The sequence below is a fragment of the Balaenoptera physalus genome (genome assembly GCF_965194825.1).
Source record: "Balaenoptera physalus genome assembly, chromosome: 4".
Lineage (NCBI taxonomy): Eukaryota > Metazoa > Chordata > Mammalia > Artiodactyla > Balaenopteridae > Balaenoptera > Balaenoptera physalus.
Genome location: NC_138891.1, coordinates 1398461 through 1413218, shown reverse-complemented (window position 1 = coordinate 1413218; position 14758 = coordinate 1398461). Strand labels below are relative to the sequence as shown.

Sequence of the window (14758 nt, the reverse complement as noted above, 5' to 3'; positions counted from 1 at the left end):
TTCACTTTGTTACAAAGCAGAAACTAACACACAATTGTAAAGCAGTTATACTCCAATAAAGATGTTAAAAAAAAAAAAGTATACGGTTCAGAAACTATTCTCATTTTAACAGTATTACGCCTCTGCAGATCTCATAATGGAAATAAATATTTGCAATGGAAAAAAAAAAGAAAGAAATATTTCACAATTCTGTAAGACATCAGGTTAATTTTTGTAGTCTTCAAAACTTTCCAAGGAATGTGAATTCTTATCAGGTTATAGGTTGACAACGACTGAACCTGGCTGGCTGCAGGTCTCCCCAAAACTTCCAGATGTAAGTCTTTGCCATTAAGCTACTGGAGACTATAGTAAAGAGTGGGCAAAAATAACCTGCACAAGATGGTAACCTATGTAGTTAGCATATACTGACAGGGCTGAGAATACCAAGCATGGTTTTATGACATCTCAAACGTCACACTTTTGTAGGCCATGCCAATAATTCCTTACATACCAGCACTAATGGCCCATTGCTGAGGCACCCTATAATTCCAGTTTCTCGGCTAATTCCAAGGAGGCAGAAGTTGTGATCCTAATTCTAACTCCTACAGAGATAAGGATCCCAAACAAAAATTCCCAGGGTCTGGAGACTTCCCTGTCTTCTTAATAGCAACAGAGAACACATCTCTCTCCTTCTGGGATTCCCTAATGCTGACAACTAAGACATCTCACTAAGAGAAAGTTATTATGATGGCCGTTTTTTCAGAGCCCAAAAATAACTCAAATATAAGACACAGTAAGATATTTTCATAGGTATTTGAATTTTAGGAGAAATGAAACAATCAGAAGACAAACAATGGGGGGCAGAGATATTTTGTGCATTTGAACAAGCAACATACCACTTCAAGACCTAGGCATAGCCATACCATCATCTTTAAAGTTATTATTTTTAAAAACATGTCAAATGTATGTTTAAAAAATCAAAATACATAACTTCTGAGTAGTCTAAAGCAAGACAAGAATTTTAACAGATAAAACCTACGGAAATTCAAACATCAATTACAATCTTCCAATGCCATAAATTTTACATAAAATTAAAGAGATTTTCTTATACATTCTTTCATTTATAAGGTTACCCATTAACACTGCCCAGTCAATTAAAAATAGCTTTGGACATAAGAAAATTCTGTTTCATAAAGTCTTCATATTCTATTTCTGTCAAGCTAATTACATGACAAACCTGCTGGCCAGAAAAATGAACTGTATTTTTAAAATGCCAGATCGTCTCCAAATTTCTAATCATGTCCCTTGCTTTTTGAGATGAGATAATTTATAGAAACAAATCTAATAATAAAAACATAACTGATTTTTTTTAAATGGGTCCTCAGAATAGCTAGAACAACGCTCATAATGACTAAGATCTCATCCTTCAGGAAGGTGCTTAAGGATGATAAATGCTATGCATTCCAAGGTGGGTAACAGCAACCTCTCACCATTAACTTAGAACTCGGCAATTGTCGCATAAAGCTCAGGAACTTATAGTAACCATGCGAGTAAAGGCTTTCCTATCCCAGGCTACTCCTCCAAAACAAATCCCACCACAGAGAAAACATTTTTAAGATCAGACTCCAGCAGAGACTTCTGCATTTAGCCCTGACGAGTTAACACTGAGCTAAAGTGGCACACTGGTATGGAAAACAGGGTAGAGCCCCACCTCACTCCTTTTTCGAGGATTTATAACTTTTTCCACATCCCCTTACAACCAGTCGCCATCTCTTCCTCCCAAATTGGTACATGAGAATAGGGAATGTTTGGTTTGCACCTGCCAGATCCTTATCCAGTTCAGAAAGTTGTCATTCTTGCCAGAATAATGTCTCAAAAATCAAAGACTATGTAATATGTAGTCGGCTTTGTCAGATTACTATTTGTAATCTTTTCCAGGAATATAATAATACATAAATACTTACAAAATAAGTGTGACAATATACTTAAAATATTTTATGCCAAAATATTTCTTCCTACATGTCATATGACAGGTGTTGAGGAAAGAAAAAAAGGTACCATTCTATTTAAAGTAATGAAAAGCTTAAGGACTATGCACTGTTTATAGAATACAATAATAAAACAGACGATCTGTAGATATTTCAAATCAACTCTCCATGATGACATTAAATAATTTCTAAAACTTCATATAAACCTTTAAACCTGGATATTTAATTGAGTAAATATTTTTAATTACCTATACCAAAAAATAGGTGTGTTAATTAGAAACTTCTCTTACTATAACTTTTATATAAAATTATATATAATCAAGTATTTTTAAATTAGGTTGTTAAAACTATACTGTTTGGTGAACAAAGTTACAAAAGGATATAAAAAAATATGAGCCAATTTTCATCAGAAAAAAATTACACACAATACATACACGCCTAGGAAAAAATATGAAATGCTGTTTACCCAACAGAATATAAATAAAAATTGTGAGAAGTAGAAATATTTTCATGTTCTTTTCTGATAGACATTTTCTAACTTTCTACAATGAACATATATTAAAATATTTTAAAAGCTTATTAATCCATGTATATGAGAACATAAGCTGAATAAAACTGAAGGTTTCTTTTTTTAGAGACACTGTTTGTACCTACTTACTACTTCTGCAGTCCCAACTGTCTCACTAGAATCTAGGCAAAAAGGTTCAGTGAAACCAAAACACGCCGGCAGTCCTGGCAGCGTAGAAGGCAGGGAGTGCACGTTCCTACTCTCAACTGGGGGCAGCCTGCACCGCGCACTGACTCAGGGCAGCAAACACAGAAGGGTCTCTCCCCTGAGAGGTCTGTCAGCTTTTCTGACAGAAGTCTGGATTAATGGTCTCTTGCAGCTCCTGTTTATTAGCAGAAAGTGTCCCCCTGAATATTGTCCAGGCCACTAAAACTCAAAATCTGAAGGTAAGGGGAGAGAGGGCAACTCCCCCCGCTTCAATGGGATGGCCCCATCCCTAGAACAAACAGGTGTGAATACAAACAACCTTGGCCTGAGAACAGAGAAACTAAATGAGAAAAGTTCACTGAGCACCTTCACCACAGCTACTATTACCACTATCTCTAGCTCTTGAAAAGAAAGTCACTCTGAGTAGAAATTCAGTTCAATCAGTGTTGCTCATAATATTCAGAAAAGAGATCAAGAAATTAGCTTCTATAAAAACAGTCCAGCAAATTCATATCTACACATTTATAAAAGCACTCTCAAGCCCACAGATGAAAAGGAGAGTGATATACATTCGATACCTATAGACTAACAGAATTATGCTCATTTTCAACGATGAAAACAAGGGGTCTTCTGATAAAAAAAAAAAAATGATTTAACCTTTTCTTATTTTGTATCTTCATAGTAATACGGTATCTTGTACTATAGTAATTGCACTAAGTATTCCACATTGAATAAAAATTAACAGTATGCCATTGAAAATAATCAACTACAAAGAGCATTCTGAATATATTTTCATTAAGGTCTGATAGAACTGAAATCTTATGAGTTAAGTTTATTTGTAATTTATTTATTTTATTTTTATTTTTTTAATTTATTTATTTTTGGCTGTGTTGGGTCTTCGTTTCTGTGCGAGGGCTTTCTCCAGCTGTGGCAAGCGGGGACCACTCTTCATCACGGTGCGCGGGCCTCTCACTATTGCGGCCCCTCCCGTTGCGGGGCACAGGCTCCAGACGCGCAGGCTCAGCAGTTGTGGCTCACGGGCCTAGTTGCTCCGTGGCATGTGGGATCTTCCCAGACCAGGGCTCGAACCCGTGTCCCCTGCATTGGCAGGCAGACTCTCAACCACTGCGCCACCAGTGAAGTCCTGTAATTTATTTTATTGCCTTTGTGTGGACAAAGCACCAAACTATTTATAGTAATAAATAACGCCAGCACCCAATTATACTGGAATCTAAGCACTCAGGGCACATTTTCATCCCCACATAAAACTAAAGACAATGAAAGTGCAAAATAAGCCCATATTAAGATAAATATCCTCCACGTAACTAAAAAAAAGTTTAATTCTATCATTTGTGATTTATACATATGATGATGCCATAATTGACTTTTTCTAAAGTTCAAAAGCTGGCTGCCATGTTAAACAATGCATTATTGAGAATTCTTAAATTATAACAAAAATGTCAAAACAATACATAAAATCTATTTTAAAATATTAATCTATTTTATAGCACTTTTTTGCAATATTGCTAACTACTAATAAAAGAACATAGATTTAATATTCATCAAAGACTCAACCTTTATCAAGAATACTTCAACTACCAGAAAAGGAAAGAAAAACATTCCAATAAAACAAACTCCTAATTTCACAAAGAGTATGTACCAAGATCATTCTGTAGAAAGAAAGATTCTTCCATTCACAGAGTGGTCACCTGATATACAGCAATTTGAGACAATCGCCCATAGTTTGTTTTTCTGTGAAAGAATGAATTGCTGCCAAAGAGGGGAAAGGAGATGGTTTGCCAGTTGGTGCAAAAAAGGAACTGAGCCACTCATCCACACAACAGGCACAGAAATCTCACCATCACCAAGCCAACAAAAGTGGGACCAGCAAAAGCTTAGCAACAAGCCTCTTTTCCTATCTTCTATAAAGACTGTCTCAGACTCCACATTACCCTTTTATAATATCTCCTCCTCTTCTTTTCTCCCTCAAGGCTGCCATGCTTTGATATTCATTTCAGCCACATTTCACCCATATAACCACGGAGAGGGCCATGTTATCTACCCACCATTAATGTACCTCCAGAAATGCCCTCCCAAACCAAGGGACAAGGAGAGAGGTAGAAGATGAGGGATACTTAATATCATAAGAAATGCTTAAATGTCCATAGTGAAAATAAAAAATATACTTTCTCTAAAAAACATCCAAATCAAAAAGAAAGAAGTAAAATTGTCACTAATTGCAGAGGAAATGATATTATGTAGAGAAAACCCTAAAGACTCCACCATAAAACTATTAGAATAAACAAATTTAGTAAAGTTGCAGGATACAAAATCAATATACGAAAATCCGTTGTGTTTCTGTAAACTAACAATGAACTATCAGAAAGAGAAACTAAGAAAATCCCACTTACAATTGCAACAAAAACAATAAAAATTAAAATACCTAGGAATACATTTTTTTTTTTTTTGGCCACATGGTGCAGCATGGTAGTTCCCCGACCAGGGATGGAACCCGTGCCCCCTGCAGTAGGAGCATGGAGTCTTAACCACTGGACCACCAGGGAAGTCCCTACCTAGGAATAAATTTAACCAAGGAGGTAAAAGAACTGTATACTGAAATCTATAAGACATTGATTAAAGAAATTGAAGACAAAAATAAATGGAAAAAAATTCTATGTGCATGAATTAAAAGAATTAATATTGCTAAAATGTCTGTACTTCCCAGAGCAATCTGCAGATTCAATGCAATCCCTATCAAAATTCCAACAACATTTTTCACAGAAATAGAACAATCTTAAAATTGATATGGAACCACAAAAGACCCTGAATTGCCAAAGCAGTCTTGAGAAAGAAGAACAAAGCTGGAGGCATAATTTAAAACTATATTACAGGGACTTCCCTGGTGGTCCAGTGGTTAAGACTCCATTCTCCCAATGCAGGGGAACTAAGATCCCACATGCTGCATGGCATGACCAAAACAAACAAACAAACAAAAAAACTATATTACAAAGTAATATAGTAATCAAAACGGTGAACGTCTTTTAAAAAAGACACATGGATCAATGAAATAGAACAGAGAGCACAGAAATAAACCCATGCGTATATGGCCAATTACTTTATCACAAAGGATGCAAGAATATACAAGGGGAAAAGGACAATCTCTTCAATAAGTGGTGTTGAGAAAACTAGACAGCCACATGCAAAAGAATGAAACTGGACCCCTATCTTACACCATACACAAAAATTAACTAAAAATGATTAAAGACTTGAATGTAAGACCTGAAACCGTAAAACTCCTAGAAGAAAACATAAGCAGTACACGCCTTGACATCAGTCTTAGCGATGATTTGTTTTTTAACTTGATCCCAAAAGCAAAAATAAACAAGTGGGACTACAACAAACTAAAAAGCTCTGCACAGCAAAGGAAACCATCAACAAAATTAAAAGGCAACCTAGCAAATGGGAGAAAATATTTGTAAATCATATACCTAATAAGGGGTAATATCCAAAATATATAAAGAACTCATACAAGTCAATAGCAAAAAAAAAAAAAAAAAACACAACAACAAAAACAACAAAACACACACACACAAAAAACCCAAAAAACACCAATTCATTAAAAAATGGGCAGAGGATCTAAATTGACATTTTTCCAAAGAAGACATACAGATGGCCAACAGGTATATGAAAAGGTGCTCACCATCACTAATCTCAGGAAAATGCAAACCAAAACCAAAATGAGATATCACCTCACACCTGTTAGAATGGTTATTATCGAAATAACAAGTATTGGCAGAATGTGGAGAAAAGGAACCCTTGTGTACGTTGGTGGGACTGTAAATTGGTGCAGTCCAGATGTAGAGAACAAACGTATGGACACGAAGGGGGGAAAGCCGCGGGGGGGTGGTGGGGGTGGTGTGATGAATTGGGCGATTGGGATTGACATGTATACACTGATGTGTATAAAACTGATGACTAATAAGAACCTGCTGTATAAAAAAATAAATTAAATTAAATTTAAAAATTTAAAAAAAAGAAACTACTGACTTGTATGTATGTTATAAACGGGAGAATTTTATGGTATGTAAATTGTATCTCAAAGCTGGTTAAAAAATTTTTCTTTAAAATAAAATAAATAAATAAATAAATTGGTGCAGTCACTATTTAAAACGGTATGAAAGTCCCACAAAAAATTTAAAATAGAATTACCATATGATCCAGCAACTCCACTCCTGGGTATTTATACGAAGAAAATGAAAACACTAATTTGAAAAGATATATGTATCCCCATGTTCACTGCAGCATTGTTTACAACAGCTGAGACAAGGAAGCAACATAAATGTCCATCAATGGATGAACGGATAAAGAAAATGTGGTGTTTATATACAATGGAATATTATTCACCCATAAAAAAGAATGAAATCTTGACATTTGGGACAACATGGGTAGATCTAAAGGGCATAATTTTAGTGAAATAAGTCAGAGAGAGAAAGACAAAAATACTGTAAGATCATACTTATATGTGGAATCTAAAACAAAACAAAACAAAAAAACCGAACTCATAGATACAGAGAACAAATCAGTGGTTGCCAAAGTTGGGGGGTGGGCAGGCGGGGAGACAGGTGAAGGTGGTCAAAGGCACAAACTTCCAGTTATAAAACAAGTAAGTCCTGGGGATGTAATGTACAGTAAGGTAACTATAGTTAATAATACCGTGTTGTCTATCTGAAAGTTGTTAAGAGTAGATTTTTAAAGTTTTTGTCACAAAGAAAAAAATATGTAACTATGTATGGTGATGAATGTTAACTAGACTTATTGTGGCGATCATTTTGCAATATAAGAAAATTTTCTCAGACAAAAGTGAAAACACTGATCCCTTGATTTTTTAAAAACGAAGAGGGGGAAGACAAGTGTGTGTGTGTACACTCATCTGAGAGCTTACCATGGGCAAAGCATTGTGGGAATTATATGAGTACTCTCATTCCTCATAAAAGCTCCATGAAGTAGACACCATTACTAATGACTCCCTTTTTACAGCAAGGAAACTGAGGTCTGAAGAATGTAAGCTAACAAAGCTAGTATTGAAGAAGCTGAGTTATGAAACCAGGTGATGTGATTTCGTAGCCCATACTCTTAAAAGGCATCACACTTACAATATTATTCAAAATACATACACCCTGAAAGGGAAGTGTACTTCGTAGCTTTTTGTGTGAAAGTAAAAGAAAGGTTAGTGGAAAGATATCACGGTATAAAAGACAAATTGTTTTGGTTGTTACTGTCTTTAAGCCAGGAGAATGTGTAAATGATGGTTAGGAATATAGGCCTGGTTTAAATCCCACCTTTGCCTTAGTCACGTGATTAACAGTTTGTTACCTAATCTGTAAGCCCCTGTTTCCTTCTCTGCAAATGGGAATAATTATACCGATCTCACCTCTTTTTTAAAACTGAGTCCTACTTGTATTAAGATTTTTAAAAATACAAAGGAGGCTTATTTTTTTTTTAACGTACTTAGTAAAATGCAACTGTTGCTACACCTAAGTATTAAACATATCTGAAACTACTGATGAACACACCCACTTCTATTCAGAAAAGTTAGCACAGTTTCTAAAAATTGTTCTCATTGTAACTGCAATTAGTTACTTGAGAATGTATCTAAAGAACATTGTTATGTAACCACTTGTCCTAAGAATGACAGAAGACTTTTGAGGAAGTTAGTCAATTATCTAACTGGTTAACAATAACTGAGGTTGGATTATGTATCCAGCTCTTTGCTAAAAACTATAAAGGATACATGGTCTCTGACTCCAGGAGTTGATAATCTAATTGTTAAAACAAAAGTATCACACATGAAAGTTACATTAAAAGGAAAGATTTATGTTTTATGATCCATAAGGGTGACAGAAAAAGATGAGTATAAACTGGAGGATAAACGTTTGGCGAGACCCTGAGCTAGCCTTGAAGAGTAATTAAGATTTAGACTGGTAAAGAGAAAGAGGCATTTCTGTTGAAAGATAAGCATGCAAAGTGACAAAAACAAACATGATGCCCAGGGGACAAGTGAAGAGGTAAATCTAACTATGAGGACGATATGGAATAAATTTCAATTGGCACATAGTTTATAAAAGAAGTGGTTTGAAAGTCTGGTTGAGGAGTTTAGACTTGCAATAATAAGCCACTATAACAAAGTTTTTAATACAAATCTTTAAATAATATTTAAATATACAGTCATGTTTCCTAAATTAGAAATATTCACAGTCAAAACAAAGTATGTTTTATATTTCATTGAATTTTACTTTTAAAAAACTCCAATGTTAATAGTAGTTTTATATTTAAGAAACTTACATTTTAGAGGTGAATACTGAAATATCTACAGATAAAGTGGATTTGCTTTGCTTCAAGATAATGAGAGGGGAAAGGTGGGTGACCTTGAGCTGTAACTGCTGAAGCTTGATGATGGAGTGTCCTTATACCATTCTGGCCACCATAATTTTATAGGCTTAATATTTTCCATTACAGTGTCTTTTTTTTTTTTTTTCTTAATCTACTAAATTAGAGTAGTACTGGGAAAAGATCAATATTCACATAGTGATTAACTGTACTCTAATAAAATAAAATGTTTTTTGCAACCACTTAAACCTGATAAAAGACTGACTGAATGAAATAGATTATTAGGGTCTACAAATCAAAGCTGTACAAACCAGGGACTTCCCCGATGGTCCAGTGGGTAAGACTCCGCGTTCCCAGTGCAGCGGGGGATGCTGGGAAAGATCACTGGTCAGGGAACTAGATCCCACGCACGGTAACTAAGACCCGGCACGGCCAAAATAAATAAATATAAATAAACAAATATTTTTTAAGAAAAGCTTTACAAACTAAAAGTTAATTCAAGAAATTGCTTGCTTCAGAGAAGCTTTCATAGCTGTTGTCAATTTTAACTCAAAATAGTTTTACTATAGTACTTATATTTTTCACTTTTTAATTTTTTAAAATATCTTGTTAAGATATTGCGAATCAAACACAAACCCAATGCACTATTATAAGGAGAAGTTAATAATCTTAAACCACTTTGCTTTGTGGTTTCAAAAATGTAAACTTCTGTGCAGTGACAATGTTAACACTACTCTGTAGCACACATCCCAACACAAGTTACTACCAGCAACACATGGCGTTACCCACCCCCACCCCCTAAAAAGAAGAACGATAGCAGGGACTAATTCAATTTTTATTTCTTCCTGTTACCCACAAACAGGTAGCAATATGACATGTTTCAATAAAGCAGGCAAAATTAACCCTCTTCAGAAATAGATGACCTCCGCAACAAACTCCTGAACTCTTGCAAAGGAATAATCTGCTTTCACTCTGGCTCAAAGATATTTTATGTAAAAGCAACTTTATTCTTCTCAGTGTGTATTTCTTGAATTTCACCGATAAAGACAAACATTTATTAAGCCCAGCAATGTGCTATGTATATTACTCATTTAATTATCAATGCAACCTTATCTTACAGATGAAGAAACAGGCTTAGAAAGACTAGGTCCCTTTGTGCAAAGTCCCAGTGATTACATGTTAGGCAGGATCAGAATCTACATCAATATGATACCAAAGTCCATGCTCATAACCACCTCCCTATATTGCCCCCCCCCATAAAATTAAACTATGGTCTATGGTCAATGGTGTATATTATGGACATAAAGATGCTCATATAACCTGACAAATTTAAAGCAAGCATCAAATCTTAAAGTGGACTTAGGGAGTGATTATCTTTTTAATAAATTTCTAATTCAACAAGAGGATATAATTTATAAATAAAAGATTAAGTGATTTTTATTTCTTATTTTACTATATTTCCCATAATAGGTTTACAGTGAGAAAATATTGAATCAGTAAGTCAATTTTAGTTTCAAATGAATTTTTCTGATATTGAATGACACCCTCTAAGTTTCACGAAATTTCTTCTGTAAATGAAAGAAAAATTTCCTATTGAGGTTGAAAGAAAAAGTGGTCATTTCATTATCTACAAAGTTAAGGAACAGTAAACAAAAATATTGCTTTTAGGGCTTCCCTGGTGGCGCAGCGGTTGAGAATCCGCCTGCCAATGCAGGGGACACGGGTTCGAGCCCTGGTCTGGGAAGATCCCACATGCCGCGGAGTGACTAGGCCCGTGAGCCACAACTGCTGAGCCTGCGCGTCTGGAGCCTGTGCTCCGCAACAAGAGAGGCCGCGATAGTCAGAGACCCGCGCACCGCGATGAAGAGTGGCCCCCGCTCGCCGCAACTAGAGAAAGCCCTCGCACAGAAACGAAGACCCAACACACCCATAAATAAATAAATAAATAAATAAAATTTTTAAAAAAAGAAGTAAAAAGTAACAGGTAAAATTAATTTAAAAAAAATATTGCTTTTAAATGTTAAAGCTAACCAATTCAATCTTGGAGCAAAATGTTTACCATTACGGAGAATCAGAGGTCCTCAGAGGAAACACTGATGAGGCCTCAACACTTCCAAACAGTGAAAGAGAACCATCTGGCTAACTCCATTTTCAGAAGTTGTTTGATTTTAGTAACGAGGGTAAAGGCCTTCTTTTGCATTTATGCAAACCTCCCCCTCCTCCCCCCCGCCCCCCCCCCCATGTTCACATAGACGGCTAACTTATTATCTGACGTTTTCTCTCTCCTGGCTCTGGTCTGTTCCTACTTACTACATTATTGGAGTAATACACAGAATTCGGACAGATCCAACAATGATAGTCTGGCAAGTTAGTCTGCAAAGCATCTTGGCATGCAAACATAAATGGTTAAAATATTTTCCTGTTAGCGGTAACACAGTTGGTTTTTTTGTTTTTTGTTTTTTTTTTTTTAACGGGGAATACTTGTCAATACAGCGGAACTGCTACCCAACTCACCTAAACCTCACCCAAACAAAAAGACAATTAAGAACTTAATAAAAATGCCCATATGAAAGTCTCCTTGGGTGTTTTGGAAAAGGGAGGGTGCATCCAAAGTCCCCCGGGAAAATGTAAGGCTTTTTTTCTCCTGGATGCCTAGTCAGTTGGCTGAGCCGGTGTGTGTGTGTGTGTAGGAAGTGACCCTGGTCTGAACTCTCTGCTGAGCCAGTGAAATGCGGGTGAATTATCGATCCGCCGTGGGAATCGGATCTCTCTAGGTCTTCCCTCCTCTACTACTTGCCAGCAGCAGGAACCGAGCGCCGAAATGCTCTGACTCCAGGACAAATCACTTGGGTCACCTCGGCGACACTGTCCACGCAGCCCCCCTCCCGTTTCGCCCGCGAAGCTGACGCAGGTAAGCGCTTTTAATAATCCCCCTGTGACAGACGGACGAGCTACAGGGTATTCACTGCTGTGAAAGAGCCATCCCGAGCGCGCTTCCAACCGAACGAGACCCTCGGCACTGAAGTGCACACGGCTGCAGCCGCATCCCTCACCAAATCCATTCTTCCCTGAGACGCGAGAGCGTCACACATGGTGGCACTTACGGCACACGCACACGGGCGCGCACCTCTCTCCCGGCTTCTCTTAAGACACGTTTGGAGCAACCGCTGACCCACACGGACACACACGCACCACTGCCATCCCCACCATCTCCTGCCCCACCGCCCTGCAAAGCCTGCGCAACAGCAAAGAAGATGAAGCGGGGGGGGCCCCCATCCTGCTCACGGTCTGTCCCCCAAAGTTTCAAGTGCACGCTGCGCGCCCGCAGCCCGAGCCCCCACCGAGGCGGAGAAGAAAGAAAAGGGGCGGGCGCGGGGTTCAGCCGGTAGGCGCCCCGACGGGGCGCGCGTCTGGGGGCCCGGATTTCCCCCTGTCCTCCCCCACCCCCAGCAGGATCCTACGGGCGGAGCCCCCCACCGCCGCCCGGAAACAATGCCCCGGCCCGGACCCCCGCCCCGCCGCCCCCACTCACCACCCATGTCAGCGCCCCGAGGCCGCCGGCTCCCGCGCCGATGCCGATGCCGCCGCCGCCGCCGCCGCCCGCCTTGGCCATGGCGCGCTCCTCCGCTCCCGGCCCGAGGCCGCCGCTCCGCCTCCCGCGGGCCGCCCGGCCCCGCCGCTCCGCACCGATCGCGCGCCCGCCGCGCTCCTAGCGGCGCCGCCCCCCGTGCCCCATCGCCGACCCCGGGGCGGACGCCCGGCCGAGCCCGCCGAGGAGGCCTCGCCGCCCGCCGCCCTCAAACTCGAGGCGCGCGGCCGCGGCGCCCGGGCCTGCGCGGCCGCTGAGGAGGCGGCGCCGGAGCAGGAAGCGTGGAGGCCGGCGGTGGGCGGCGGCGCTGCTTCCTTCCCGCCGGGCCGGCCGAGGCCCCGAGCGCGGGCGTCCGGACGCGCCGGGGACGCAGCGGCTCCCTGTCCTTCCTCAGGCTCCGCGGAGGCCGCCCTCGGGGAGCGGGAGCGGGGTCGCCGCCGCCGGCGCCTAAGCCGCTTGTGTCGGCCGCGCCGCAGCCCGACTTCCTCACATCCACTCGCCGAGAGGGACAATAAGCGGAGCCGCCGCGGCCGCGGTCGCCTCCCTCCTGTCCGGCATAACACCGCACACACTCGCACCCCGGGGAGGGCTGGGGAGGCCGGGGGGAGGGCGGGCGGGAGCGGTGGCCTCCCCGCTGTCACTCACGCCGCGGCGCCCAATCGGCGCCCCGGCGGCCAACCTCTCGGCCAATCCCAAATTCCCAAGCCCCCGGAGGGGCGGGACCCGAGCGGGAAACGTCATTGCGGGTAGCAACCGAAGGGAAGACTTGGGGTTTTTTGTTTGCGTGTGTGTCTGAGGGTTTTCCGTTTGAAGGCAGAGCGGGGGCTGCAGTCAAGGGTCGTTTGAGGGCGGCAAAAGGAAAGGGTCGACTTGGCCTTGGGTCGATTTTAATCCTCCGAGCGTGCCGTTTACTCTAGCCCTGAGGGTGAAGCCCAGGCCCTTCCTTGCCCGGGGCCGTGGGAGGGGGCGGGGAGGGGGCAGGAAGCAGCCGGGAGCCGCCGTCCCAAAGGGAAAGTATTTTTAAAGAGCGGTTGTAAACCGCAGGCGGGACGTTGCAGATCACTGGTGCAAGGAGGGCCCCGTGACCCCGGCCTCCCGAGGCCCCGAGTGGACGCTGCTGTGTAAGAATCCTCTCCTCAGACCTCCCCTCCTCCATCTCCTCCCGCCCTCTCCTCCCCTCACCGCGAAAGAGACCCGGTGTGTTTCAAGAAAACTGCTTTTAAAGAACTTAAATGATACGGGACGCACAGAGAACGTTCCCGGGAAAGAATGCCCGGTGGGCCGAGGGTTCCGAGTCTACTCTTTGTTGACCTTCTCTCTTTTCTGAACAATGAGGACATGTCACTGTCACGTTTCATTCTCTTCTGTCCAGAACTGTGCCTTCTGTCTCTAAGAGTACGTTTAATTCTTTAATGTCCCAGTGCACGCACCAAGGAATCATGTCATTCACATCAAAGCTTTCTAAGGAAGAAAATCACCCCCACAGCCGCAGCACGGTCTGGCAGAGGAAGATGGCTTGACTTTGTCCTGCTTTTGGATGGAAATCCATGCCACACTCCGCCACCCTGTACCAGGCTCTGCCGTGGGCTCAAAATAAAACCGGGGCCCCTGATTTCAAGTCACTGATAGCCTGGCTTGTGAGACAGGCTACAAGGGAGTTAACTATCACCAACATGCGTACTTGAGGGCATGAAGTGCCACCAAATCGTTGGGACAAGAGAGCTTTTTAAAAAGATGAAAACCTTATTGCTGCCTCTTGGAAAGGTGTTTTTGTGAACTTCCAACTGTGCATTTCCTCTCAAGGGAAAACAAAAATGTCTCGGGTCACAGCTTTCAACTGACTTCTGAATCCAAAGAGTAGGAGAACTCTGAAACATGGAAATAATTTAGACATAGTTTTTCTTAATTAGCTCTCTAGCGGCCATATAATTTTGGCATATTTGGGACCTTAGTTCAGAACAGTGAAGCCTTTCTTTACCTTGAACTTGAGGTGCCAGCTTGTAAATCAGACAGACCAGGGTCTAATCTGGGCTCTGAACCTGATCAGCTAAGTATTCCTGCCTTGTTATTTAACTTCACGGACCTCTGCGCCTCCTTAAG

General features: G+C 41.1%; 1 protein-coding gene across 3 annotated transcripts in view; it reads right to left on the bottom strand.

Annotated features, from left to right (window-relative positions):
- Positions 1-13249, bottom strand: part of TOP2B (DNA topoisomerase II beta) — a 66218-nt gene extending 52969 nt beyond the window's left edge. For all 3 annotated transcript variants that reach the window (XM_082460744.1, XM_082460746.1, XM_082460745.1), the window contains exon 1: positions 12602-13249. In XM_082460744.1, the coding sequence (XP_082316870.1) occupies positions 12602-12682 (81 nt within the window). In that variant the 5' untranslated portion in view covers positions 12683-13249. The remainder of the gene's footprint in view (positions 1-12601) is intronic.
- Between the last annotated feature and the right edge of the window lie 1509 nt (positions 13250-14758).